A 25,985-nucleotide genomic window follows, 5' to 3' on the forward strand; every position below is an offset into this window, starting at 1 on the left:
CCTGCCTCTTCACTGTTCCGTCCCAGACTGACAGGACTTCTTCAGCCCTTCAGCCCTTCATACCCCTCTCACTCTGCCTCCTTCTGCCAGGCCATCCATTGACTAACGCCTCGTGTAGGCACTTTGTAGCAGTGAATTGTAGCCAGGAGGCCCAAGGCAGGAGGAGATGAGGCTCTAGCAAGAGACAAGGTTGTGCGTAGAGCAAGTGGATCCTTCTAAAGGACCCAGCCTGGTCCATTGTGATGGTGACCACCTGGCTATCTGTAAATTCACCTAGGTTGCAGAATACTCACCTGGACCTGTAAGCATGAAGCTATGAGGTACTGCCATGGGCGTCCATGGTGTCCTGCAAGGCACCCATTCTTCAGTTGCCCATAACATTCAGCATGGGACAGAGGTGGACACAGTAGCTCTCTGGGTAATTGGCTTGAAAGGAGGTGCTGAGGAGAAGAGCTGCTAGCAGGTCTCGGGGTGAAGGATATGAAGTAGTAACCAGGAGACATGAAAAAGGGCAGGGAGGGTGGTGGTGATTAGGGGAGCCTCCTCATGTGTCTGATTTCTGCCTTGGCAGGTGCAGGCCACCGTGGTAGGGCTCCTGGCTGCCCTGGCATCCCTGCTGCTGGGTGCAGTGTCCCGAGAGGAGCTGGACTGGGCCAAAGTGGCACTGCTGTGCACGAGCAGCGTCATCACTGCCTTCCTTGCTGCCTTTGCCCTAGGTGAGCCGGGCCTCCATGTGTGACACTCCCCAGGCCTATGCCTGCTTCTCGGCTCTCTTGTTAAGGTTCCTGGAGATATGAGCCAGGGACCCCTGTGGTGCTAGTGTGGAACTTCAGGGATCTGGAGGTCGGTGGGAAGAGCCTCCTGGGTCCTCAGAGCCTGCCCTGTGCACTCTCTAAGGTAGGGGGGTGTGCTAGGAGCTCCCATCTCTCCTCCAGTCTTGACAGGCTCTCAGCAGATTACTCAGTGCTGAGGTCAGACACTCTGAGAGCAGCAGTTTTGTTCATCTGGTCTGTTGACCTCTCTGTGCATAAATAGTGTGGTGTGCAGAGCACGAAGAGCTGTGTACAAAGCATGCAGGCCTGTGGTAGACTCTATGTGCAGACACTGAGTAGCAGGCTCATGCTGACTTGGGTCTTATCTCCTTCCACCTGTCTCAAAGACATAGCAGATGTTGCTGTACCCCATTTCTGCACAGCTGGTCCCTGGAACAAGCCCCCTCTAGTTGCAGTTGGCTGCTTTCTCACTGTGTCCTGGCTTGGCTATGAGCCAGCTCCCTGGGGTCTTCCTTAGAAGAGCACACTGATCCTGTTCCCTAGGGCTCCCCTCTCACACCAGTCATCTACCAAAGGCCCCTCTCCTAACATTAATTCAGCCTGAGGATCTGGGGACGCAGCACTCCCCTTCTCATGCCCATAGCCCCATTCTCGCAAATTCCTGTGGACATCTGAAGCATCTTGTGTCTCTGGTCATTTTTCTGTCTCAGCTCCTGATGAGATGCCAGCTCCTAGAGGGTGGGACCCAGCACTCCTGCTCTGCCTGCTCCCCCTGCCACATGTTGGGCAGTGGTTGCTTGGAACAGGCTCAGCAGGGAATGGTGGAAGACATGGCCCCTGACCTATGGTAGACAAGTAAAGAAGGGCCTACAGATAACCAGTGCCAAATGATGCTTCTGCTCCAGAGCCTGACCAGCTCTCCAAAACAACTTCCAGGACACATCTTAGAGGCCTGTGTTATTAACTGCCCTCTCTAGATGTAATCCAGAGCCTCAAGACAAGTGCTCACCACTGAGAAGCCCCCCTCCCTACCAATTCACCCACTCATCATTTCCCTTCCCACCCCGTGGGTGTTCCACTGATGAGTATGAAGCTGTGTTGTGACAGTGGTCACAGCAGGGCCAGGAGAATAACCGGAGCAAATTTATTTGTTCTGGTCTCATCTAGACTGAATGCCATGTGCATCTTGCAGGCCAGCTGCCTTGCTTTTGTGCTTGTAGAGGAAGGACCAGTTGGTAATTCCTAAGTGGCCTCATGTTCATAGGGCTGGGCCACATCCCCGACAGAAGCAGCTAGTGATTCTGAAGGGCAGCCATTTGCCTGTGGGATCTAGCGCCTTACTTTCCACGGGGAAACCAGAGCCCAAAGACAGTGACGCTCAGCAGCCTGGCATTCTTTTCATTGCACAAAATGCTCAGAAATGTTGTCACTGGAAGTGGGTTTTTGTTGTTTGTTCCTTTGTTGTCTTTTGTTTTGAGATAAGGTCTTACTCTGTAGCCTAGACTGGCTGGGACTCACTGTGTAGCTCAGGCTGTCTTCAAATTCACAGGAACCCTCCTGCACAGATAGGGCACCAAGTGGCAGGTGTCAGTGGCTTCAGGACAGCCTTGTGTGTGGTTATAATTGTTTTCTTTTGTCCTTTTTGTGGTGCTGGGGATCCAACTCAGAACCTGCTGTACTTATTTTAGGCACAGGATTCTAAGTAGTGTTAAAACTCTAAGACCCACAGTACAAAGTGTCTTCTTGAAGAACCAAGTGAGAGTCTGCGGACTTAAGTCCAGCCAGTGATGGGGCTTGGAAGATGGTGGGGTGGATGCCCTCAGTCAGAGCAGAGGGTTGGAGACATGGCCACAAAGCCCATCACCATCTGCACTCCATGGTCATATGCTCCATCCTAGTGACCAGGGATAGCACAGTTGGGCTCCTGGGATCAGGGACCCCCAGGACATCTGTGATGGTCAGGCTAAGTGTCCCTCCCCTTGGTGTTGGGATGCTCTTCCCTCAGTGCTTTGTCCTAAGAATTGCCCCTCCCAACAGGAGTTGTGAGCTCCATGTCTTCCTAGTTTTAGGTGATTTAGGAGCCAAGAGACTACTTGCTTTCTCAGGGGTGTCTGAGGTTTCCAGGCCACCCCTAGCCCCCTCCCCCGCCTCAGGTTTTGTGAAGGTGGGCAACCTGCTGAGGGTTCAGGCTTTCATAGATATAACTATTTACCAAGCAGCTCTTTGACCACCTGCTGACTCCCTCCCTGTCTGTGAGTCTTTGAGTCTTCCCACCCCCAGCTGCTCCCTGGGCCTCCTTCCTTTCTCTGCAGGAATGTTGATGGTTTGCATAGTGATTGGTGCTCGGAAGTTTGGGGTCAACCCAGATAATATTGCCACGCCCATTGCAGCCAGCTTGGGAGACCTCATCACCCTGTCGATTCTGGCTCTGATCAGCAGCTTCTTCTACAGACACAGAGGTAGGGAGGGCTCCAAGGAGAGGCCTGTGCAAGTCACCACCGAGACTGGGTGGGTACTCAGTTATTGTGTTCAGCCTGCAGTATGCCCGGAGGGGGAGCTAGCACTTGGTAGAGTCTGGATGCTCCCTGTATACAGGAGCTTGAGGTTATTCAAGTCTAGGGATCACTGGAGAAACTGAGTATGGAGGGAGGTGAACAGTTCAAGTCTGCGGACATGGGGTTGTCAGTTCCCACCTTTAGGATGGAGGACCTAAGGCTTCTCTGGTGATGAATGTGTTGTTCAGGATGAAGCCAGTGGGGAGCAGTGGGCATGTGGTGACAGTTATCAGAGGAAATGGCCAGCAAAGATCAGTGTCCCATGGGAATAAGGATCTGGAGTTTTGAGAAATAAGCAGTGACAGCAGGTATAACTACTTAGTGTGGTCTCTTCTGTGTGTGGACACTTCTGTCCAGCTCCAAGCCAACTCCTGACCTGCCCTGTTAGGTACTATCTGCCCCTAGTGCTATTGCATCCCCTGGGAGACCCTCAGTGAAGAACCTGGGAATCGGATAAGATCAGATAGTTTTTCTTTTTTTTTAAATATTTTATTTATTATTTTTATTTTATGTGCATGAGTATATTGCCTGCATGTATGTGAGTGCACCCGTGTCATGCAGTGCTGCAGAAGTCAGAAGAGGGCTTCGAATCCCCCTGGAACTGGAGTTACGGACGGTTCATAGCCACCATGTGGGTGCTGGGAATTGAACCGGGGCCCTCTGCAAGAGCAGTCAGTGCTCTTAACCCCTGAGCCATCTCTCTAGCTCCTCAGATAGTTTTTCTTTTAAGACAGAGTTTAAAACAAGATTCACATAGTTGTTATTTGCATTTGATTGGCAAAGCAAACCAGATAAGAGTGTGACCAGCCCTCTGCTGGCAGATCCTCTCTGGTGTGTTTTGGGGGGAGTCTCTGGGCCTGGCCCCATGAGACAAGTCGGGAAGATGCTCAGTATGAGAGCTGGAGGGCATATGGAGAACGTGGACCACACCCCCAAGTGTCTTGTAGACACTTCTACAGGCTGTCATGTCCCTGAGTGTTAGTAACCTGCTTAGAGCTTAAGGGGCCTGCCTCCCATGTCCATGTTCACCAGAAAGTACTTTGTCTGTAGCCTGACTTGGGCACAATTGGGGCTGTGGAGAAAGAGGAGGGGGTGTTCCTAATGACACCACCCAGAGAAGTAGGGTAGGGGAACAGACCATATATAGAGTGCCCCAGCATTGAGGCCCATCAGGCAGGTAGAGACAGGGTACAAAGATGATTCTAGAGAATGTCTGTGTTTTGTACATGTAGGAAGGGAAACTCAGAGTTATGAGGCTGAACTAGAGCAGAGGTGAGCAGTGCCCGAGCATGTCGGCCCTGGATACATGATCATGGAGGTGACTTGGGGGATATGAGTATCTACCAGGTCAACCTTGATCTGTACCCCACAAGAGATGCCTCAGCCAGAAGCAGGCTGCCTCAGCTGCCTCTGACCCCTCCAACTCCCCATGCTGTGTTTCCTGGCAACTGCCTCTTCACTCTTCTGGCTCTCTTGCTACCTCTGAGGAGACTACTGAGAACCCGAAACACTGTTGGGCATGGGCAGGGCTGCCACCTGCTCAGACCCTCTTTTTGCTGCTCGTTATAACACTGGGTAAGGGAAGCTGAGCAGAGACTTGACAGAGAAGTGGGGAGAATATGGTAGGAACTGAAGATAGAAACAAGCTTTTCCAGTTGCTTAAAGGGATTGTTCTGTTCATTGGCAGATGTGGTAGGATGGCTCATTCTAAATGGTAGGGAAAAATTGTTTCCTCAGATGCCTAGAAATGCAGGCCGCACTGCAGCCAGCTCTTTTGTGCCAGCCTTGACTACATGAGCTACATATGTCTGCTTTTCCTTAGACACCTGGTATCTGATGCCACTGGTCTGCATCGGCTTCATGGCTCTGACCCCTCTGTGGATCCTCATTGCCAAACAGAACCCACCTGTCATGAAGATACTCAAGTTCGGGTGGTTCCCCATCATCCTCGCCATGGTCATCAGCAGGTGAGCAGTGTACTCGTGGCTTCTCACTGCTGTAACTAAAACAGACAACTTAAGAGAGATTTATTTTGCTAAGCATTCTGGGGGCTTGGTCTGTGATTGGCCACATACTTTTGGGTAAAACTTCACAGCAGCAGGAGCAGGCCCTGTAGAACTGGTCACTTCATAGCTGACCAGGATATAGGAAGATGCCAGGGCAAGATGCAGCCTCCAGGGATATGCACTTCTGATGACCTACTTCCTCCATCTAGGGTCCACCTCTAGCCTTTCAGTTCCCTTCATCCCATCAAAGGATTAATCCATCCACTAGGTCAGAGCCCTGATGGTCAGTCATAATTAAACTGTTTCTGGAAATGGCTTGACAAACACACCAGAGTTGAGCTTTGCTAATCACCTGGTGCTTTTTATTAGAGTCAAAGCTGATAATCGAGATTAACCATCACAGGCTGGCTCTGGTGGTGTACACCTTTAGTCCTAGCCCTCGGGAGGCAAAGGCAGGCATATCTTTCTCAGTTTGAGTCCTGGTCTATATACCAAGTCCCAGGCCAACCAGGGCTACCAAAAAAAAAAAAAAATTAACCATAAAAATTCACCCCTTTTCAAGTTAATACCCAAATCACTATTGCATTCCACCCTCACCTCCAAAAAGCTTACCTGCATTACCGTGTAAAATATATACAGTTGAATTTCAAGAGTCCCCCAATTGTAACAATTCCACCAGTATTCAAAACTCTAAAGTTCAAAATGTCTCTGAGATGCTAGACAAATCCTTAGCTGTGAGGCCCTGTAAGCTCAAAACAAAGTTGCACAGTGGCACAGTGTGAACAATTCCATTGCCAGAGGAAGGGACAGGAATAATGAGGAAGGATTGGACCAAAGTAAGATGGAAATGCAGCAGGGCAAACAGTAACTCCTGTGGCTCTGTGTCTGGCATCTGGGACACGTGATGTCATGATGTGAGCTTCATTGGGCTTGGTTAGTCCTGCTTCTGCGGTCACATGCCTCTGTCTGGTTGGTTCCCTGTTATCTGCAGCTTTCTTTTTTTAAAGTTTTTAAAAAACTAATTTTATGTATATGAATGCTTTGTCTGCATGTATGTAAGTGTACTCATGTTGTATAATGTCTGCAGAGGCCAGAAGAGGGCATTGAATCCCCTAGAACTGGAGTTATGAATGGTTGTTAGCCACCACGTGGGTACTGGGATTCAAACCCAGGTCTTCTGCAAGAGCAGATAGTACTCTTAACTGCTGAACCATCTCTCCAGTCCCTCCTCCAGCTTTCTATGGCAGACATTCTACATTTCTGGGATCCTGAACATCCTGGGGTTCTACCTCAGCTTAGGCTTGAACCCCAGGGCTCACACATCACCCTATGCAGCTACTCACAAGGATCCTGATCTTGCTGTGCATTGATTGGCCTCCTAAGTCTTCCTTTGGAATATGGGTGGAGGCCTCCACTACCCCTGCTCTTGTATTTTGTGTGCTGCAAACCATTATCATGTGTTCAGCATGTCAGTACAAGCTGGAATTGTAGTATGATGACTCTTGTAGCCTGTGTTGGCCCAGAACTCTGTGTAGGCTTCAGAATCCCTCATCCTGGCTCCAGGGCACCAGTTATGTTCACCCTTTGGTCACTGTCCACAGTGTGGCTGCTGGTGGAACCTAGAGAGCTGAACATCCCCCCACTCTTGCTACACACACACACACACACACACACACACACACACACACACACAACTATCTTCCCTATTCTTATAGACCTCTTCCTGGTGGGAAACTTTGATAGGGGCCACTGTGGTCATTCTGGCATATTCTAATCCTTCTAATCCAAATCTCAAGGAAAAGAGGTTGTGGTCCTTTGCTTCTAGAATGTTCCAAGGCTCCTTATACAAACTTTGAGGTTCTACAAAGTCTAAGCAGTAGATAGGCCTTTCTTAAACTCCAGCTGCAAGTGGAAGCAAGGTCTTATGGCAGCATCCCCAGAGAGGAAGAGGCCTGAGATGTCAGTGGTATGGCGCCTATCTTCCTGAAAGAGCATCTCATCCTGTGACAGAGCCCAGTCAGCGGGGCCTGTTCTGTGCTTTGCCTTGGGATGGCTCTTATTTTGTTGCTGCCATATGAAGGGCCCTCAGGAACAGCTGAGACTCAGGATAGAGATGGACATGGGGAGCTAGCAGAGCTGCAGCAGACATTCTGTACGGGGATGACACAGTACTTGGTGAGCCCAGGAAGGCAAGACAAGGGGTAGTGCACTGTCACTCTAGTGTCAGCTCTGATGCCTAATGCCATCTGTCCTCTCCCAGCTTTGGAGGCCTCATCCTGAGCAAAACTATTTCTAGACATCAATACAAAGGCATGGCTGTCTTGACCCCCATCATATGTGGTGAGTGCTGGGCATGGCTCCCTGTGGTCCTTGGGCTGGATTGGGCTGAATACCAGTGTGCAACCTCAGGTTCTGAGATGGATAGGCAGTCCACGGTGTCTGCTGGACTGATTTTTCTCAAATGAATGGGGCCTAAAGGGACCTCAGGGCCTGGGGGAAGGAAGGTCCATCACTGCCCTTATACACACACTTTTTAAAACAGGGTCTCACGTTATAATCCAAACTGACCTGGAATTTACTGTGTAGTACAAGTCATCCTTGAAACCACAGTGGTCCTCCCGAGTACTAGGATTGCAGGTGTAAATCGGCTTTGTTTGTTCTAGGTCCATTGATGATGTTAAAATTCAGATATTCACACACAAGACTCTGGGTCTTCTTAAAAATAAAGCTCCTAGCCAGGCGCACGCCTTTGATCCCAGCACTTGGGAGGCAGAGGCAGGCGGATCTCTGTGAGTTTAAGGCCAGCTGGGGCTACAGGGAGACCCTGTCTCAAAAAGACCAAAAAAATGAAAATAAAAATAAAGGTCCTGACAGTAGCAGGTTTACTCTTTGGGCTTGGCAGAAATTGGCTGAAGCTGGCATGACCTGTGTGGTACTTTGGAGGAGAGAAGTACTCAGAATGGCCTCAGGTGGTTGCTCTCTGCCCCTCTGGTTTCCTGGAACACACTGGCCTCACTAGGGAAGTTCTGGGGCTGAGGAGCCAGGTCAGGGGCAGGCCTATCATCTGCCAGGAGCCAGGTCAGGGGCAGGCCTATCATCTGCCAGGAGCCAGGTCAGGGGCAGGCCTATCATCTGCCAGGCCCCAAGTCAGCCCACCAAAGGGGCCATCCTGCCTAGAGGGCTTGTAGCCTTTTCTATACCCTTAGAGGCTGGAGCCTCAGCAGGGAGCCCCAGAATTCTAAGGTGTGAACAAGTTCATGGCAGCTTCCTGGTTCCTATCAGTATCCTATACCCCAACCCCCAGCTTCCTGAATTTCCCTAAAGACAACCCCTCTGTGTATGTATGTCACTGGATGTGGGTATCTACACTATATATTGCCCTCAAAGGAAACCATATCATATACTAGGTGAAGCCCCTGTGCCTGAGGTCTGACTCACCCAAAAGGACTGCTCAGCCAAACACCCATCCTGGGTTTCCTGCTTTGCCTGTCCTAGTTCCCCAGCTTAGTAATCAGCTGTCACTTGTGAAGGCTCACAACATCTGAGCCACCCTCACTGGCTAGCAAGTCCTGGTGGGAGGGGAGGAGAAGGTAGCAAACACCCATCAATCAAGAGCCCTTCCAGAGGAAGGAAGTATATGCTACGAACTAGTCCACAGAGGCTAGAACGTCTCATGGCCTCTTCTCACAGGTGTTGGTGGCAACCTGGTGGCCATTCAGACCAGCCGGATCTCCACCTTCCTGCACATGTGGAGCATACCTGGGGTCCTGCCCCTCCAGATGAAAAGATTCTGGCCTAACCCATGTTCTACTTTCTGCTCCTCAGGTGGGTCTGTCTCCCGTCTTCCAAGGCCAGATGGCCATGTCTTTCCAAGCAGAAACCTTGGTCACCAAAATGTATTTGTAGCCTGAGGTCCATGCTGACCTTGGCATGGGTCACTTTCAATGTCTCAAGCTCCTCCTCTGGGACACCTAGCTCCTCAGCTTTGCCATTTAGTCAGTCAGCCAGTCGGTCGGTTGTCAGTCAGTCAAACCAGTTAGTATTTTCCAGGTTCAAGGTGGTCCATGATGGTGGTGAAACAGATGACTGATTTCTTGTGCTTATGGATAACAAATGTAGAAAAGAGAAACAGAAAACAGAAAACCCTGGCTGAGGCCAGCCAACTTGGCCTGACAGATGGAGGAGGGTGTTGAGCAGAGCACAGCCTGAGCCCAGGCCCAGTAAGGAGTTAGCAAGTCTAAAGCCCCAAGTACCCCAAGCAAGTGAGCAGCGGGGTGAAACTGAGGGCAGAACAGTACGAAGGATGGGCAGGGAGCTTAAACAAAGAGTTAGGGGGCGGTTTTAGAGCCACGGGAATGGGTAGAGATGGTTTGTCTTTTTGTTGACTTTAAAGATGGGATCTTTTCTCCCCACGCTCTTCTCCAGTTATTTCCCCTCTGATACAAGAATTGCCCTCAGCCCTTGCAGTCAGGAGCACCCTCCCCAGCAGCCTGACTCCTGCCCAGTTCCCCAGGTCCTTTTTCTCCTGGTCTTTCCTCTTTGGAATCCTCTCCCCCAGTGTCAGATCTGGGCCTAAGTGCCATCTCCCCAAGAGTTCTTCAGACCTCCAGGGGTTCCCACCACCTGTACGCACTTCATGCCCTAAGATGTCACCTGAGCTGATTTTCTTCAGTATTTATCTGCAAGCAGGTCATGTGACTGTCTTGGTTCTCTTTCTTTCAGAAATTAATTCTGTATCAGCCCGAGTCCTGCTCTTTCTGGTGATACCAGGCCATCTGATTTTCTACTACCTCATCTATCTGGTAGAAGATAAGTCAATGACGAACAGCAAGATCTTTGTGCTGCTGTATCTGGTGGCAAGCCTGATCCAGGTAAGGATGGCTGCAGTGGAGATGGGCAGCCTCTGTGGCTTCTCAACCAGCAGCTCTCATCCCCTACCCTACAGGAGGTGCTGAGCGGGGTGGCAGGGTTCAGCCAGCTGATTCAAGCCCTGTGACATGGGCTAGATGCAGAGGCCACTGCACACTAGCACCACACACATCACTGCCTGTGCATGCCATACACTGCATGCTATAGAGCTTGTAGCCTTTTCTACACCCTTAGAGGCTGGAGCCTCAGCAGGGTGTATGCTGTAGGCCTCATGCCACATACCTTACACCATGTGCCACTACTACACACTACAGGCATGATCATAGTATGCACTGTGCATTGCACTCCGTGTGCCACACTCATCAGAGCACTGGAAGAACGGCTTGCAGATGCCTTGTGCTGTGAATTAGGACGAGCCAGCGATCCACCCCTCATGGGTGTCCTACTGGGCCTGCTGCTAGAGGGCACACATGGTCTCCCTTCTGAGGCATAGTGGCAATGTGGACAGTGGTGAAGGAGATTAAGCTGGTGCTACTCTAAGGGGGACTCGGTAGACTGCTGAGACTCTAGCTGGCTGATGACCCTAGTGGCCTAGAGTGTCTACAGGGGGGACTCCGGGCATCATGGCAGTTCCAGGAGGGTGCTGCTACTGCTAAGCACTTAGTGTTTCTTAGTCTTTCCATCTTACATCATTTGGATCCCAGCATGGTGCTCACTGCAGAAACTGGGCTTGGGTGAGTCTCAGCGGGCAGTTGTCCTGAGCTGAAGGCTCTACTTAGGGAGAAGGAAAAGGCCAAGGAACTGTTTGATAAAGGCCACAGAGACCACGAGACCTGAGCAGGACTGTGTGGATTGCTTCTTGAAGGCTTCCAAAAGGACTAACCAAACTTCCCAAGATGTGGAGGGGAGGTTCAAGTGAACCCCCATCCGAAGTCCCAAGAATGGGGCAGCAGAGAGTGACCCAGCTGGTGGGTGGAAGCTGGTCCCTGGAGCACTTCAGAGGCTGAACGGGACACAACAGCTAGGGAGGGCCAATGATGACTGAGTTCTGTGGTCACAGCATGAATTCAGAGCCCCCTTCAGACTTTCTCCTTCCCCCACTCTGCCCTGTGACCTCTTTTGTGTTTCTGGGTGACTGGTAAAGGTTTATTTGACTCACAGGTTTTTTTTTTCTTCTTTTTTAACAATCTGTTCTGAACAGAACTGATCCAGACCCAGGGGACCTGACCCAATCCCTCCAGACATTACCAATCCATTCATGACCTAAGCACACTCCATAAAAGTCCCCCCACCCCAGTACCACCACAGTGGCAACTAAGCTTTTAGCATGTGCCCAAACCACTGCAGGCCTCAACAAAGCTGGAGGAAGGGAAGCGGCCAGGGCTGACATCTCCACTGCGGCAGTGTCCTCAGAGCCCAGCTGATGTTCTTGGTCATATGGGGCCTCTGACTTGGCTGCTTTTGTGTCTCTTTGCTCTTCTGGCAGGTGATCATCCTGCTGTACCTTGCAGAAGTGATGGTTCGACTGATCTGGCACCAGGCCCTGGATCCTGACAACCACTGTATCCCCTACCTCACAGGCCTGGGGGACCTACTGGGCACTGGCCTCCTGGCGCTGTGCTTCCTCCTGGACTGGTTCCTCAGAAGCAAAGCAGAGTCGGCTGGCTTCTTAGAACTGGCCTCTGTGCCTCCCTGACTGAGCCTGCCAGCTGTAGCTCTCAGCGGAACTTTCCCTCACACCAACAGTGTCTGGCATGCCGTTCCTCCTGCTGGGGCCTAAGGCTGGTAGACATCTGCCTGGGTAGTGGCCTTGTCAGACTGCCAAGGAGATGAGCATATACCTTGATTCTGAAGTTGGTAGCTGAGCTTGAGACAAGGCAATCCTGAAATCAGAAGCCCTGCTTGCAAGTGTGTGAGTGATTGGATTGCCTGTGTGAATGTGCATGTATGTGTGGCGGGCAGGATGTTCTGACCTGAAGACACTGAGGAAGATGCATGTGGAGCTGGTGTCCATGCAGCCTGGATGAGGCAGAGCAAGGAGCTCATTTGCAACCCCAGGTCTCAGGACTGCCCACACCCTGGCTTGACTGCTGCAGTCACTGGATTCAGTTCTTTGGGCCCCACTATTGGTGCACCCCGCAAATGTGTACCCCGTGAATGTGCACCATCCCCTGGTAGGCCCTGAGCACAGCTCATCTGCACCCAGCATTTCGTTTGGTCATTGCTTTCTTTATATTTTCCCTTTTCTCCATTTTTATAGTCCAATGCTCTGTGTAGGTTTCAGTGACCAGCGATGTATAATAAAGCATAAAAGACATTGCACTTGGGCTCCTTGTCCTCCAGGGTAGCCAGCCAGCATGGCCAGGAGGCTCAGTCTCCAGGGGTAGATGACATTGTACATAGCCTTCCCTGTCCTTCAATCTTTAAGCAGTAGCTGACACTTCTCTAGCGCAGCATTCTTCAGTGTGGTCTTCAGCCCAGAAGTCTGAATGTCACCTGGAAACAGAAATGTGCATGTCAGCTCTGTCCCTCCCCAGCCAGCCCCAGGGCAGCCCCCTGCAGGCCAGAAGACCTCAGCACATTCATGCTGGAGAATCACTGTTGAAAATGGCAAGCCTTTTTAAAAATTAATTCTTAATATTTGCACATATTTCTGAGGTGCAATGCAATGTTTTTATTCACGTCACCCTTTTTTAATGATTGATTTATTATTTTATTTTGTGTATACCAGCCTGAATGTATGTATATGCACCATGTGTATGCCTGGTGTCCACAGAGGCCAGAAAAGGGTATCGGATCCCCTGGTGATGGAGTTACCCCATGTGGGTGCTGGTAATAGAAAACAGGTCCTGTACAAGAGCAGCAAGTGATGCGAGTGTGGTGGCACATGCCTTTAATCCCAGCCCTTGGGAGGCATAGGCAGGCGATCTCTGTGAGTTCAAGGCCAGCCTGGTCTACATAGTGAATTCCAGGCCAGCCCCACTGTAGGGAAACCCTGTCTCAAAAAGAAAAAATAAAAGAAAGAAAGAAGAAAAAAAAAAAAAGCACAAGCACTCAACTACTGAGCCATCCCCCCAGTCTATCACATCATCCTTTTATGAAGTATGTTTACTTAGCAACCTTAGCCATGGCTTGATAAGACAGGCATCTGTTTGCTCATTCAGCAGATGTTGCTGGAGACCCTCAGACTTGGCAGTGTCCCTACAGTGTCCCTGCTCTACAGACAGGGAGTAACTGAGCAGGTTCCAGACTCACAAGAATCCATAAGGAAGCACCTGGGGCCAGACATGGGGGAGATGTTTTCATGGGGCACTCACCAGACCTATAGGAGCATTGGCCTTGGCATGGCCTGAGGCAAGCCATGGTCTCAGTGAAGACATTGCCAGCAGCAGAGCCAAGGGAAGAGGTACCCAACCTGGTGCTGCAATCCTCCATCTCCAGCTATCATTTGGCCAAACCCAAGTGGAAGTTCAGTGGCAGTGGAGTGGGTTGATGGTCCATGAAATCTCCACCTCTTGGTGCCTGGAACCAGGTGGGGAGGAGATGACTGGAGGTGTGCAGTAGCTAACACAAGTGTGTGCCAGGCCCAAGCTACCTGGGCCAAGTACCCATCCCCATCCTGAGGCTACTAGAGAGACTGTCAACATGGCAGAGGCATTGAATGCTGGCTCTGGTAAGTTCTGCCGAAGCAGCAGCTGGAGCTGTGGAAGCCAAAGCCAAGGAGAGCCGCATTTTCCAAGCACTGTGTTGTCCTGAATGCATTAGGCTGGTGCAAGAGGAATTGTGAATTTTCTGTCATAACAAGGCTCAGCACATCTGTACTAATCAAAATAGGAACACTAGAATCAACACATTTTGTCAACGGGAAAGATGTCAAATTACAGGACCCGGGTTGGGAGGTGGGCCAAGGAGTGACTTCTGAGTATAACCGCAATTTTAATTTGCAGGTGCACTGCAGTGCCTGTGCCTGTGCCTGCTCGCTAATTTATTTGTACAGTGGTGCAAATGCAGCAAATTAGAAATTATTAAAATACATTTGTGTGTGTGTGTGTGTGAGAGAGAGAGAGAGAGAGAGAGAGAGAGAGAGAGGCATGTGGAGATAAGAACAACATCCAAGAGCTGGTCCTCTTCTACTGTGAACTACAGGGATTGAACTCTGGTGGTCAGGCTGTGCTACAAGCACTTTAACTCTCTGATCTGTGGCCTACACGTGAGTGTGTGTGCACACATATGAGCCAAAATAGATCTTTCCTCCTGTATGTCATTTCTCAGGTATTTTGGTCACAGTGACATAAAAGTAACACAAGGAAAAATAAGATTTTGTAGGCAAGAAACTGTGGAGTCTGTGAAGAATTGCTAAGTGAAACATTGGGGGAGCAGGGATTCTTTTTTGTTTTTTGAGACTAGGTCTCACTATGCAACCCCAGGTGGCCTAGAGCTCATTATGTAGACTAGGCTTGTCTTGAACTCAACAGAGATCCGCTGCCTCTGTCTACCTCCCAAGTACTGGTGTTAAAGGTATGTACCACCATGCCTGCACATAAAGTGTTTTAATTTAAACCATTCTCTTTTTAATTTTATTATTTTTATTTTATATGTATTCCCGTATTGCCTGCATGTAGGTAAGTGCACCCGTGTCGTGCAATGCCCGCGAAGATCAGAAGAGGCTGTCGGATCCCCTGGGACTGGAGTTATGGACAGTTGTTAGCTGCCATGTGGGTGCTGGGATTTGAACCCAGGTCTTCTGCAAGAACAACCAGTGTTCTTAACCACTGAGTCATCTCTCCAGTCCCCCATTCTCAATTTAAGCAGAGAAATATCTCAGAACAACATGTGTCCCTCAGAACTCAAAGCTGCTATCACCGAATGAAACATTGAACCTGACTAGGACCAAAGCAGCCTGTTTCAGTGGATACCCTCATCCACGAGGTTCCAAACTTCAGACTGACCTCCACTGGGCAGAACAAAGGACAGCCCCAGCAGGGAAGATCCCAAGTTAATGTGTTCAGAACTCGTTACAGGACTGAAGTATCTGTACTGCCTGTTAGATACAGACAGGCTGGACTCCCAGCCGCCATTGTTGGGCAGGATGCTCTCAGACAGCAGCTGAGGGGCAGAGCCCTGCTAGATGAACCAGAGTTGGCAGACAGACCACTCAGATGTCAGTGTGCATGGCAGCTCCTGGAGCTCTTGGCACTGGTTCTAGTGACAGGACCAATGCCACCAGGGACTATGGCAGAGTGCCCATGGGAAAACTGCCTCTGGGTTTGTAGCCAAGGTCCTGCTCATCCTGAATGGCACTCCTCAGCCTTGGGCTGATCTTCAGAATTCCTGCAGACCTCGAGAGTTGTGGGTGTTGAGCAAATCCTCAAGTCAAATCCTGTGGTGATGTGACTGGGGGGGCTGCTGTTCCACAGCTGCTCCCTGCTGTTACTCTTCAGCCATTTCTTAAACAAACCACATAAATGGCTAAATTAAATGTGCAAAATTTTATTTATATTCTTGGATGCATTTCTCTGATGGAGATGGAGTTACAGTTTTCTGTATATTTTTCTTGTGTGCAGTTTTTAAAGCCTGATTGAATAATAAGAACAAACTCCAAGATTTACATCATATCACCAGAAATCTGATTATACACATACATAATACATACATACATACACATATGTGTGTGTGTGTGTATATATATATATATATAATCACCTTACCATAAATATGACATTTTAGGTTTCTGAAAAACTCTAAATTGTTTTTTTCAAAGTAAATTATATTTTTAAGCTGGGTATGGTGGCGCAGGCCTTTAATCCTGGCACTCTAGAGGCAGAGGCAGGTGAATATCTGTGAGTTCAAGGCCAGCCTGGTCTATATAGTGAGTTCTAGCCCAGCTGGGGCTACAGGAAGACCCTGTCTTTAAAAAAAAAACAACAAAGTAAATTACATTTTTTGGAGCTGTTATACATTCATAGCAAAAATTGACTGTAAAGCAGATATACTCCATCCCCACAGCCTCTGTGCCCAGAGTTGGAACCATGGCCCTGTGGTGATAGCTCAGAGCCCACCATTTACACCAGGTTGTATATTGTATGTCCTGTGGGTTTTGAAATGTATAATGACATGTCTATCATTTTAGTAACACCTGAGATAATTTCACAGCCCTGAGACTTCTTTGCTCTGTGTATTTCGTGCTTCCTTCCACCTGTCTCCCCTGGCACCCTGGCACCCACTGATTCTTTTATCGTTGCCACGTGTTTTTGTTTTTAGTACTGAATGATCTTGAGTTCTTTGTACACCATAGTTTAGTTCTCCATTTGTTACTAAAGGACACCCTGGTGGCAATCATGGTTAAATATGTGAACTTTCCTGTGCAGGTTTCTATATAGAAATAAAGTCTACTCTTTGAATAAATAACAAGATTGCAACTGCTGCTCATATAATGCGGACTGAGTTCTGTGTCCCTCTTAAGTTCATGTTGCAGCTCAGCAGTAAGCAGGAGGACTTGAATTCAAACCCTCAGTGTCCATGTGAAAAGCCGAGCATGCATGTCTATAATTCCAGTGCTGTGGGCAGCAGAGACAGAATGACTGCTGGGGTATCCTGGCTGCCAGCCTAGTTCCAGGTTCAGTGAGAGACAAGCTACATACTGAGTTTAAAACTAGCCTGAACTACCAAACAATACTCTCTCACAAGGAAAGAGACTCTTAAAATATTAAGTGTCAAAAAATAAATTAGAAAAAAAAAAAAAAAGCCGGGCACGGTGGCGCAAGCCTTTAATCCCAGCACTTGGGAGGCAGAGGCAGGCAGATCTTTGTGAGTTCAAGGCCAGCCTGGTCTACATAGTTCCAGGACAGCTGGGGCTACAAGGAGACCCTGTTTCAAAAAAGACAAAAAAAAATATTCTTAAGTGTCTATACTTTGCTGTACTTTGGTAGTTACAGTACTATTTTTTTTTGTCTTTGTTTCAAGGGAATAAGAGAGAGTGATAGAGCAGGCTGCCTAATGTCCTCCTCTGGCCTACACACACACACACACACACACACACACACAGGTGTGCACATCTGCACACACATATGCATATCACCACACACCACATACACACACACAAAAATCAAATTCATGCATCAAAATCATACCCCCAGTGTGATGGTCCTTGGAGCACCCTTGGGAGGTGCTTAGGACATGAGGGTATAGATTTTATGAATGGGATTCTTGTAAGAAGAGACAGTAGCAGAAGTTTGTCCTCACTCTCTGTGCCATGCAAGAAACATGGAAAGATGGCTGTGCACAAACCAGGTAGAATACCCTTGCTCAGCAGGGCATCTGCTGGTGCTGTGATCCTGGACTCCCGCCGTAGCCATTTTACTCATTGCTGTGGTAAAATGCCTGACAAAGGCAATTTAAAGAAGGGAGGTTTATTTTGGCTCACAGTTCAAGGATATAGTCTGTCATGATATGGAAGGCATGGCAGCAGGAGCATGAGGCAGCTGGTCACGCTGCATGGTCAGTCAAACAGAAAGTGACTAATGTTGGTGCTACCCACATTCAAGGTGTTTTCCTACCTTAGTCAAGCCTTTCTGGAAACACTCTCATCGATACACCTAGAAGTGCATTTTCCTAGTGATCCTAAGTCAACTTGATAATGAAGCTTAAGCATCACAGGCCTTGTCAACGTGATACCCAAACACTTTACTTTAAATCATAACATTTCATCTGTGGTCCTTAAAAGATTATTTTCTCCAGCCCCCCAGGTTTCCCTGTGATGGTGCTGATCCCTTTAATAATTACAGCTGTTGAGGCTGGAGAGATGGCTCAGCAGTTAAGAACACTGGCTGTTCTTGCAGAAGACCCAGGTTTGAATCCCAGCACCCACACAGCAGCTAACAACTGTCTGTGACTCCAGTTACAGGGGATCTGACAGCCTCTTCTGTCCTCCATGGGCATTGCACAACACGGGTGCACTTACCTACATGCAGGCATAACACTCATACACATAAAATAAAAACAATAAATAAAATATTTTTAAAAAATTACAGCTGCTTTCCCCACACCCCTTTTGTATCTTTTCACTTTGTTCTGCTTCATTTGCTGCTCTCTCCCTGTAGACTAGGACAAGAGCAGTAAGCAGTAACCATGGCATAGCCTGTGATTTTTGTCTTAATTTCTTCTACCAAGCAAATTAGCCCATTACTTTTTAATTCAGCTTTCACGTAAGTTCTCAGGATGAAGTTAGATTTGTTGCCAGAATATAACAAAAATGGCCTGCAGCCCAGTTTCTGATACAGGATATATTCCCCTCTGAAAACTCATGAGTCAGGCCTCCATTGGCCACATGTCCTTTGGCATTCTGGTCTTCCAAACTCCCACCAGATGGACCACTGAGCTCTGCTTAAAGTATTCTAGGGTCTCTCTGCTTGCAGCTCCAAACTCCTCTACATTCCTCCTGCAAGCCAGTTCCGAAGGTCTACAAATCACGTGGTCAGGTTTATCATAGCAACGACCCCACTTCTGGCACCAAGTCTCTGTGTCTGTTACTTTTCTTGTTGTGACAAAATACCTACCAAAAGCAACTTAAGAAAAGGTTTAGTTTTTCATAGTGGTTGAGGATATAGTCCATCATGACAAGGAAGGCACAGTGGTAGGAGTGTGAGGCGGCTGGGTCTCATTGCATCATCAGTCAGGAAGCAGAGAGCAATGAATACTGGTGCTCAGTTCAGTCTCTCTCTCTCTCTCTCTCTCTCTCTCTCTCTCTTTTGGTCTTTTTGAGACAGGTCTCCTTGTTGCCCCAGCTGTCCTAGAACTCACTATGTAGACCAGGCTGGCCTTGAGCTCACATTGATCCACCTGCCTCTGCCTCCCAAGTGCTGGGACTAAAGGCATGTGCCACCATGCCCAGCCACAGTCTCATTTTTATTCAGTCCAGGGCCCCAGCCAATGGGATGATGATGCTCACATTCTAGGTGAGTCTTCCTGCCTTGGTTGAACATTTCTGAAAACACTCTCACAGATACACCCAGAGATGTGTTTCCATGGTGATTATAAATCCAGTCACTGACAATGAAGATTAATCATCACAAGTCCTATATGCCAAAACTCTGAAAAATAAATGTTTAACCATCCAGCCTATAGTATCTGTTACAGTCGTCTGACAGAACATGTGGTGAAAGCATGCCTAGCTTGTAAGAAGATGTCGAACTGTCTTCCAAAAGGGCCATGCCATTTAGTACTGCCCTCCAGAAATGGTTGAAAGTTCCTTGCTGCTCCACATTCTTGATGGTATTTGGTGTTGTGTTTCTGATTTTAGCTCATTATTGTTTTAATTTTCAATTTGCTAAAGATACATGATGTTGAGCATTTGTGTGTATGCATGTGTTGCACATGTCTGTATGCATATACATATGAAGGTCAGAGGTCAGCCTCAAGCATCATTCCTCAGGTACCATCTACCTTGCTTTTTGAGACAGGGTCTTATTGGCCTGAGACTCACTGATTAGCCTAGGCTGGCCGATCAGGAAACCTGGAAAAAGCAGAGGACAAGGAGGAAGAAGAAGGGGGAGAAGATGAGGAGGACAAGGAAGAAGGAGAGGAGGAGGAGAAAAAAATAGTAACAATAGAGGAATGCTTCCTTCTCCCAGCTTCTCACAGTGGATTCCTTGCACAGCGTCACATAGCACCACAACCAGGAACTGATGTCAGAGCGCTGGGCCTGTCCTCATTCAGATTTCGTCAGCTTTACATGTACTGCGCTGTGTGTGTGCATGTGTAATGTTATCACATATATGGGCGTACATGACAACAGCTTGTCAGGTTTCAGAAGAGTTATGTGGTAAAGGTCTCTCACACTGCCTTCACAGGGCCACCGCCCTCCTGCTGCAGTCATGATTTTGTTTCAGGCATGTTTTGTTTATTGGTGGCACCATATGTTGTGGAGATCTTGAAGCTAGCCTTTTTCACCCACCATAAATCTCCAGAGAAGCTGCTGTGTGAACCTGTAGGCTTCTCTTTCTGTGTCGGCTAGGTTTTATTAACTTGATGCAAAATAAAATCATCTGGGAAAAAGGAACCTTCTTCCATCAGAAGAAGGAATTCCATCCATCAGTCTGACTTGTGGCTATATCTGTAAGGCATTTTCTTGATTGCTAATTGATACAGAAGGACTCAGTGAGGTGAGCCTGGGATGTATAAGGAAGGTAGCTAAGCAAGCCAGTCAGCAGCATTCCTCCATGGTCTCTGCTTCTCTTGCTCCAGGTTCCTGCCTTGAGCTCCTGCCATGGCTTCCCTTGATCATTGACTATAAATCAAATAAATCCTTTCCTTCCCAAGTTGCTTTTGGTCATGATATTTATTACAGCAACGGAAAGCAACCTAGGACACTTTTCATCACTCAGTAGTGGTCCATGGGATGGATGTACCTGCTTGTTGATGCTACTTATTAAAGTATATTGGGGTTACTCCAGTTTAGGGGCAGTTATGAACAAACCTACGATATATACCTGTGTAAGGTGTTATGTTTTGTTGGATTCTGCCACACCTAACACCCCCCCCATTCAGCTGGAAGAAGCCAGAACTAATCAGCACCCTAATCCCATACTGGCAGTTAGAATAACCTCTTCAGAGGGGAGGATTGATGAGAACAAGAGCTAGAAACCAGATAGGCAGTTCAGGGCAGGGGCCTCAAGACAACATTTTCAAAAATATCCTTGGGGGCTGGAGAGATGACTCAGCAGTTAAGAGCACTGGCTGCTCTTGCAGAGGACCCAGGTTCTGTTCCCAGCACCCACTTGGCAGCTAACAACCATCCATAACTCTAGTTCTGGGGGATTCAGTGACCTCTTCTGACCTCCATGGGTATTGCACGACACAGGTGCACTTACATACATTCAGGCACATACACATAAAAAATAATAATAATAAATAAGACATTTTTAAAAAATATCCTTGGCTCTGTAACCAAGAATGCCAAAAGGGAGCTTCATTTCTTATCTCCTCCTAAATCAACACCTCTGCCTACAGGCTATATATGATGATGGAAACTAAAGCTCCAGTCCACACATTAGTCCTTCTGGGAAGGAAACTTTGGAGTCAGCGCCGTAGATTTTCATGACAGAAAATGGTTTACATCTATTCCCCAATCTCAGTCCATCTTATAAATGATTTTAGGGTTGCCTCTTCAGAGGGAGGGGCTGTGCTGGATAGCTTTAGCTGTCAACTTCACATACCTAGGTAGAAGGAACCTCAATTGAGGAAATTCCTCAATTGGATTGGCCCGTTGCCATGCCTGTGGGTATTCTTTTGATTGTTGGTGATGTGGGAGGGTCCAGTCCACTTGTGGGTGGTACCACCCATGGGCAAGTGGTCCTGGGTTGTATAAGAAAGCAGGCTGAGCCCAGTGCGGTGTTGTACACATTTAATCCCAGCACTCAGGAGGCAGAGGCAAGTGGATCTCTAAGTTCAGGGCCAGCCTGGTCTACATAGTGAGTTCCAGGCCAGCTGGGGCTACAAGGAGACCCTGTCTCAAAAAGATAAAAAAATAAAAATTAAAAAAAAAAAAAGCAGGCTGAGCATGGGCCAGGGAGTAAGCCAGTAACGGCCATACTTCCATGGTCTGTGCTTCAGCTCCTGCCACCAAGTTCTTGCCCTGACCTCCCTCAGTGATGAACTGTGACCTGGAGATGTAAAATAAAATGAACCAAGGGCAGCGGCAGGTGTGGAATGGAGATGGCCTGAGCCTACCAGACAAGCTGTATGTGTTGTGGACAGCAGATCCAGAGAAGTAGAGCTGCCCAAGCCTTTTGGAGCCCAGGAGATCGTAAGTGAATCCCAGATGTCCAGACTTGAGCTACTTTGCTGGACTTGGGTTTTGCCTAAGTGTGCTTGAGTCTTCCCTTTTTGAAATAAGACAGCTTTTAATTTGTTTTGGATTTTTCAGGAGCTCACAGTTAAGAGACTTTTAAAGAGATTTTGAACTTTTAAAGTGTTTGAATTGTTAAGGCCCGTGGGACTTTTAAAATTGTACTGTTTTATGCTATAATATTAACATGAGATTTGGGGGATAGAAATGGAAAGGTTGAGGTTTAATAATAATGCATTTGTCAAGTTGACAAGGGGTCAATTGTGCTGGAAGCTTTAGTTGTCAACTTGACACACCTGGGTAGGGGGACCTCAACTGAAGAATTTCCTCCATTGGATTGACCCATGACCATATCTGTGGAGCATTTTCTTGATTGTTGAGTGATGTGGGAGGACCCAGCCCACTATGGGCAGTGTCACCCCTGGGCAGGTGGTCTGGGTTGCATAAGAAAGCAAGTTGAGCTCTTTCCGCCATCTTGGCGCCGGTGGAGGCCTGCTGGGAATAGGACTTCTAAAAGGCAAATATGTTTGGAAGGCTGTGGTGCAAGGCCACTTTTGCTGGATACAAGTGAGGTCTTTGGAACGAACTGGAGCATACAGCTCTTCTTAAAATTGGGTGTTTAGCTGGGCGTGCTGGTGCCCACGCCTGTAGTCCCAGCATTTGGGAGGCAGAGGCAGGCAGATCTCTGTGAGTTCAAGGCTAGCCTGGTCTACCTAGTGAGTTCCAGGCCAGCTGGGGCTACAAGGAGACCCTGTTTCAAAAAGATGAGATGAAACTGAATTCTACTTGGGCAAGAGATGCACTTACGTGTATAAAGAAAAAACAACACAGTGACTCCTGGTGGCAAACCAAACAAAAACCAGAGTGATCTGGGAAAAGGTAACCCAGGCCCACGGAAACAGTGGCATGGTTCATGCCAAATTCTGAAGCAATCTTTCTGCAAAGGCCATTGGCCACAGAATCCGAGTGATGCTGTACCCCTCACAGATTTAACCTAATGGAACGTAAATAAAGAAAAGTGGATTTGTAAAAAAAAAAAAAAAGCAAGTTGAGCACAGGCCAGAACAAGCCAGTAAGCAGCAGTCCTCCATGGCCTGTGCTTCAGCTTCCTGCCCTAGCTTCTCTCAGTGATGACCCGGGAGATGAAAGATAAAATAAACCCTTTCCTCCCCAAGTTGGTTTTGGTCAGTATTTTTATATTTATTATTTTTATATTTAAAATTTTTTATTTTATGTGTATGAACATATTGCCTGCACATATGTAAGTGTACCTGTGTCATGTAATGCCCACAGAGGTCAAGAGAGTGTCAGATTCCCCTGGAACTGGAGCTATGGATAGTTATTAGCCACCATGTGGGTGCTGGGATTTGAAACTGGGTCCTTTTAACTATTGAGCCAACTCTCAAGCCCCATTGGTCAGTGTTTTTATAACAATTGAAAGCAAACTAGAACAGGGACTAAATTCCTAATAAACAGGGTCGCTGAGGAGTAATGTAGATGGCTGCTGCTTCTTAGTAGACAAAAGCTTGGTAGACTTATTTTTTTGTCTTTTTGATACAGGGTCTGCCTACAGCCCCAGCTGGCCTGGAACTCACTATGTAGACCAGGCTGGCCTTGAACTCACAGAGATCTGCCTACCTCTGCCTCCCAAGTGCTGGGATTAAAGCCGTGCACCACCATGCGTGACGTAGACTTTATTTTTAACTCTGGCAGGAAGGCCTTATTTTTAACTTCAACAGGGCCCCTTTAACTGACCTGTTAGAGACATATAGCCCTGGACATGTCTCACTCAGCTTGGAGCTGTGACCTATGGGCTCTCTCTTCTCTTTTTAAGTTGATCAGTCCAAAATGAAAAGGCCCATACTCTCCTAAGGGCTTTGGACTTTTGTTTTCTGAATCCTCTCTCCACCCATGGAAGGCTTTTTCTTTCTGTATGAATGAGTGTATGGATGTGATTCTTAATCTTTCAATAAAGCCTGTTTGCTTGTTGCTCTCTGTGGTGTCTGATATTTTTTTCTTGCCTTTTAATTCTTTAATTGGTGGAGAAAATGAACCCAACACCTAGAGAGTGACCATCCAAGACCCCAGGGCAACACACAACAAAGAGGAAAATCCTCCCTTTTCTTTATGTATTTTCTGTTTCAATGAAGACACAGCAAGTCCTTTGTTTGAGGGATACAGTTCTAAGAGAACTCAGAAGGAAGGAGTTCTGAGAGCAGATCAGGCTTACTCTTGGTTTTAACTGATGCTAAAGGTCAAGCTGCCTTTGTATAGATCCCACCTTAATGTGGCATCTCTCCATACCTTCTCAGGGGTCAGTGTCTAGAGACACCACTGCTGCATCATCTTGTAGTTCCTGTTTGCATTTTTTAAATTTTATTTTTATTTTATGTGTAGGAGTGTTTTGCCTGTGTGTATTTTGTTCCACATGTATGCAGTGCCCACAGAGGACAGAAGAGGGCACTGGAACCCCTGGAATTGGAGTTATGGATGGTTGTTAGCCAACATATGAGTGCTGGGAACTGAACCTAGGTCCTCTGCAAGAACAGCCAGTGCTCTTAACTACTAAGCCAACCCTCCAACTCCTCCCTGCCCCCTATTTGCTTTTTAAGAAAACCATTGAATTCTTTCCCAGGTGCCACAGTGCTCTATATTCCCACCAGCAACATGCCAGTGGTCTAGGTGCTGCCAGGACTCCAAGTTGCCACTGCTTGGTTGCAGCGTGCTGCCAATTGGGCTGGACACCATGCTGAGGTTCCCTTCCCCTCCCCTTGTGGGTAATGACAGGGACCATTTTTGATGGGTGTTCTTGACTTCCTTTAGGGAAAGCAGTTGGTGTCCCACAGCCTTACTCACCTTGTTTCTGACTTCTAGGAGCTGCTCAGGCAGATCCTATGAGATATTCCCTGTAGGTAGTGGTGGTAGTGACAGGCACCATTGTCCCTTCCTTCCCAGCCAGGTATCTTCGCCTCATTTACCTCCTGTATGGTGCTGAGGAGACTTGGCAGGAGCAGATGTCCTGCCCTGGTCCCTAGGGGAAGCATACTGCCCCCCATCCCCCAACCCAGAAGCCTGCAGTTAGCTATGGGATTTGTAGCTGCCCTTCCTTAGGTTATGGGAGTTTCCTGTTATTCTTGGTTTGATGAGGTTCCATCATGAACAGTATCAAATTGTGTCCAGAACTTTCCTGCATCTACAAAGAGGATTAATTTTTCTTCATTTGTGTCTTATCATGGTAGATTACAAGGACTCGTTTCCAAATGCTGATCCATTTCCTACCCCAAGGATAATTCTCACATGATCATGATCCATTATCCATTTATATTATTAGCTTTAGTTAAGATTTTTAAGAACTTTTGCGTGTGTTCCTGGGTTGTGTGGCATGCATGTATGTACGCATGTGATGGGTAGCACAGTCTAGACTCAGAATAGTCATGTGGTGAGGATCACAGATTGGTCTGTAGTTTATTTTTTTAAATATTTTTGAGACAGGCGCTCCCTGTAGTCCCAGCTGGCCTGGAACTCATTATGTAGACCAGGCTGACTTCAGTCTTACAGAGAACCCCCTGCGTATGCCTCCCAAGTGCTGGGATGTAATTTATTTTTAAAATTATGTTTATTTTTTCTGGGAGAGTGGGGTGAATGCCATGGTACAGGTGTGGAGGTCAATGGACACCTTGCAGGAGTCAGGTATTTCCTGCCCTCATGTAGACCCTAAGGATCAAACCCTAGTGGTCAGGCTTTGCAGCAAGTACCTTTACCCACCAAACAAACTTGCTGTGCCTGGGTTTACTCTTCTGTGCTATTTTTTTTTTTCCAGTCTTTTTGAGACAAGTTCTTCCTGCAGTCCCAGCTAGCCTGGAACTTGCTATGTGGACCAAGCTGATCTTGGACTCACAGAGATCTGCCTGCCTCTGCCTCCTGAGTGCTGGGATTA

General features: G+C 47.8%; 1 protein-coding gene and 1 pseudogene across 2 annotated transcripts in view; both read left to right on the top strand.

Moving 5' to 3' along the window:
- Window positions 1-12,511, top strand: part of Slc41a3 (solute carrier family 41 member 3) — a 35,828-nt gene extending 23,317 nt beyond the window's left edge. For both annotated transcript variants that reach the window (XM_008828588.3, XM_017797018.2), the window contains 7 exons: window positions 572-716; window positions 3,086-3,232; window positions 5,151-5,295; window positions 7,595-7,674; window positions 9,025-9,159; window positions 10,057-10,205; window positions 11,690-12,511. In XM_008828588.3, the coding sequence (XP_008826810.1) occupies window positions 572-716; window positions 3,086-3,232; window positions 5,151-5,295; window positions 7,595-7,674; window positions 9,025-9,159; window positions 10,057-10,205; window positions 11,690-11,899 (1,011 nt within the window). In that variant the 3' untranslated portion in view covers window positions 11,900-12,511. The remainder of the gene's footprint in view (window positions 1-571; window positions 717-3,085; window positions 3,233-5,150; window positions 5,296-7,594; window positions 7,675-9,024; window positions 9,160-10,056; window positions 10,206-11,689) is intronic.
- A 10,060-nt stretch (window positions 12,512-22,571) lies between these two features.
- LOC108490620 lies at window positions 22,572-23,041 on the top strand (annotated as a pseudogene).
- The last annotated feature ends 2,944 nt before the right edge of the window (window positions 23,042-25,985 follow it).

Source organism: Nannospalax galili, unplaced genomic scaffold, assembly GCF_000622305.1.
Source record: "Nannospalax galili isolate Female #2095 unplaced genomic scaffold, S.galili_v1.0 scaffold332, whole genome shotgun sequence".
Taxonomy (NCBI): Eukaryota; Metazoa; Chordata; class Mammalia; order Rodentia; family Spalacidae; genus Nannospalax; species Nannospalax galili.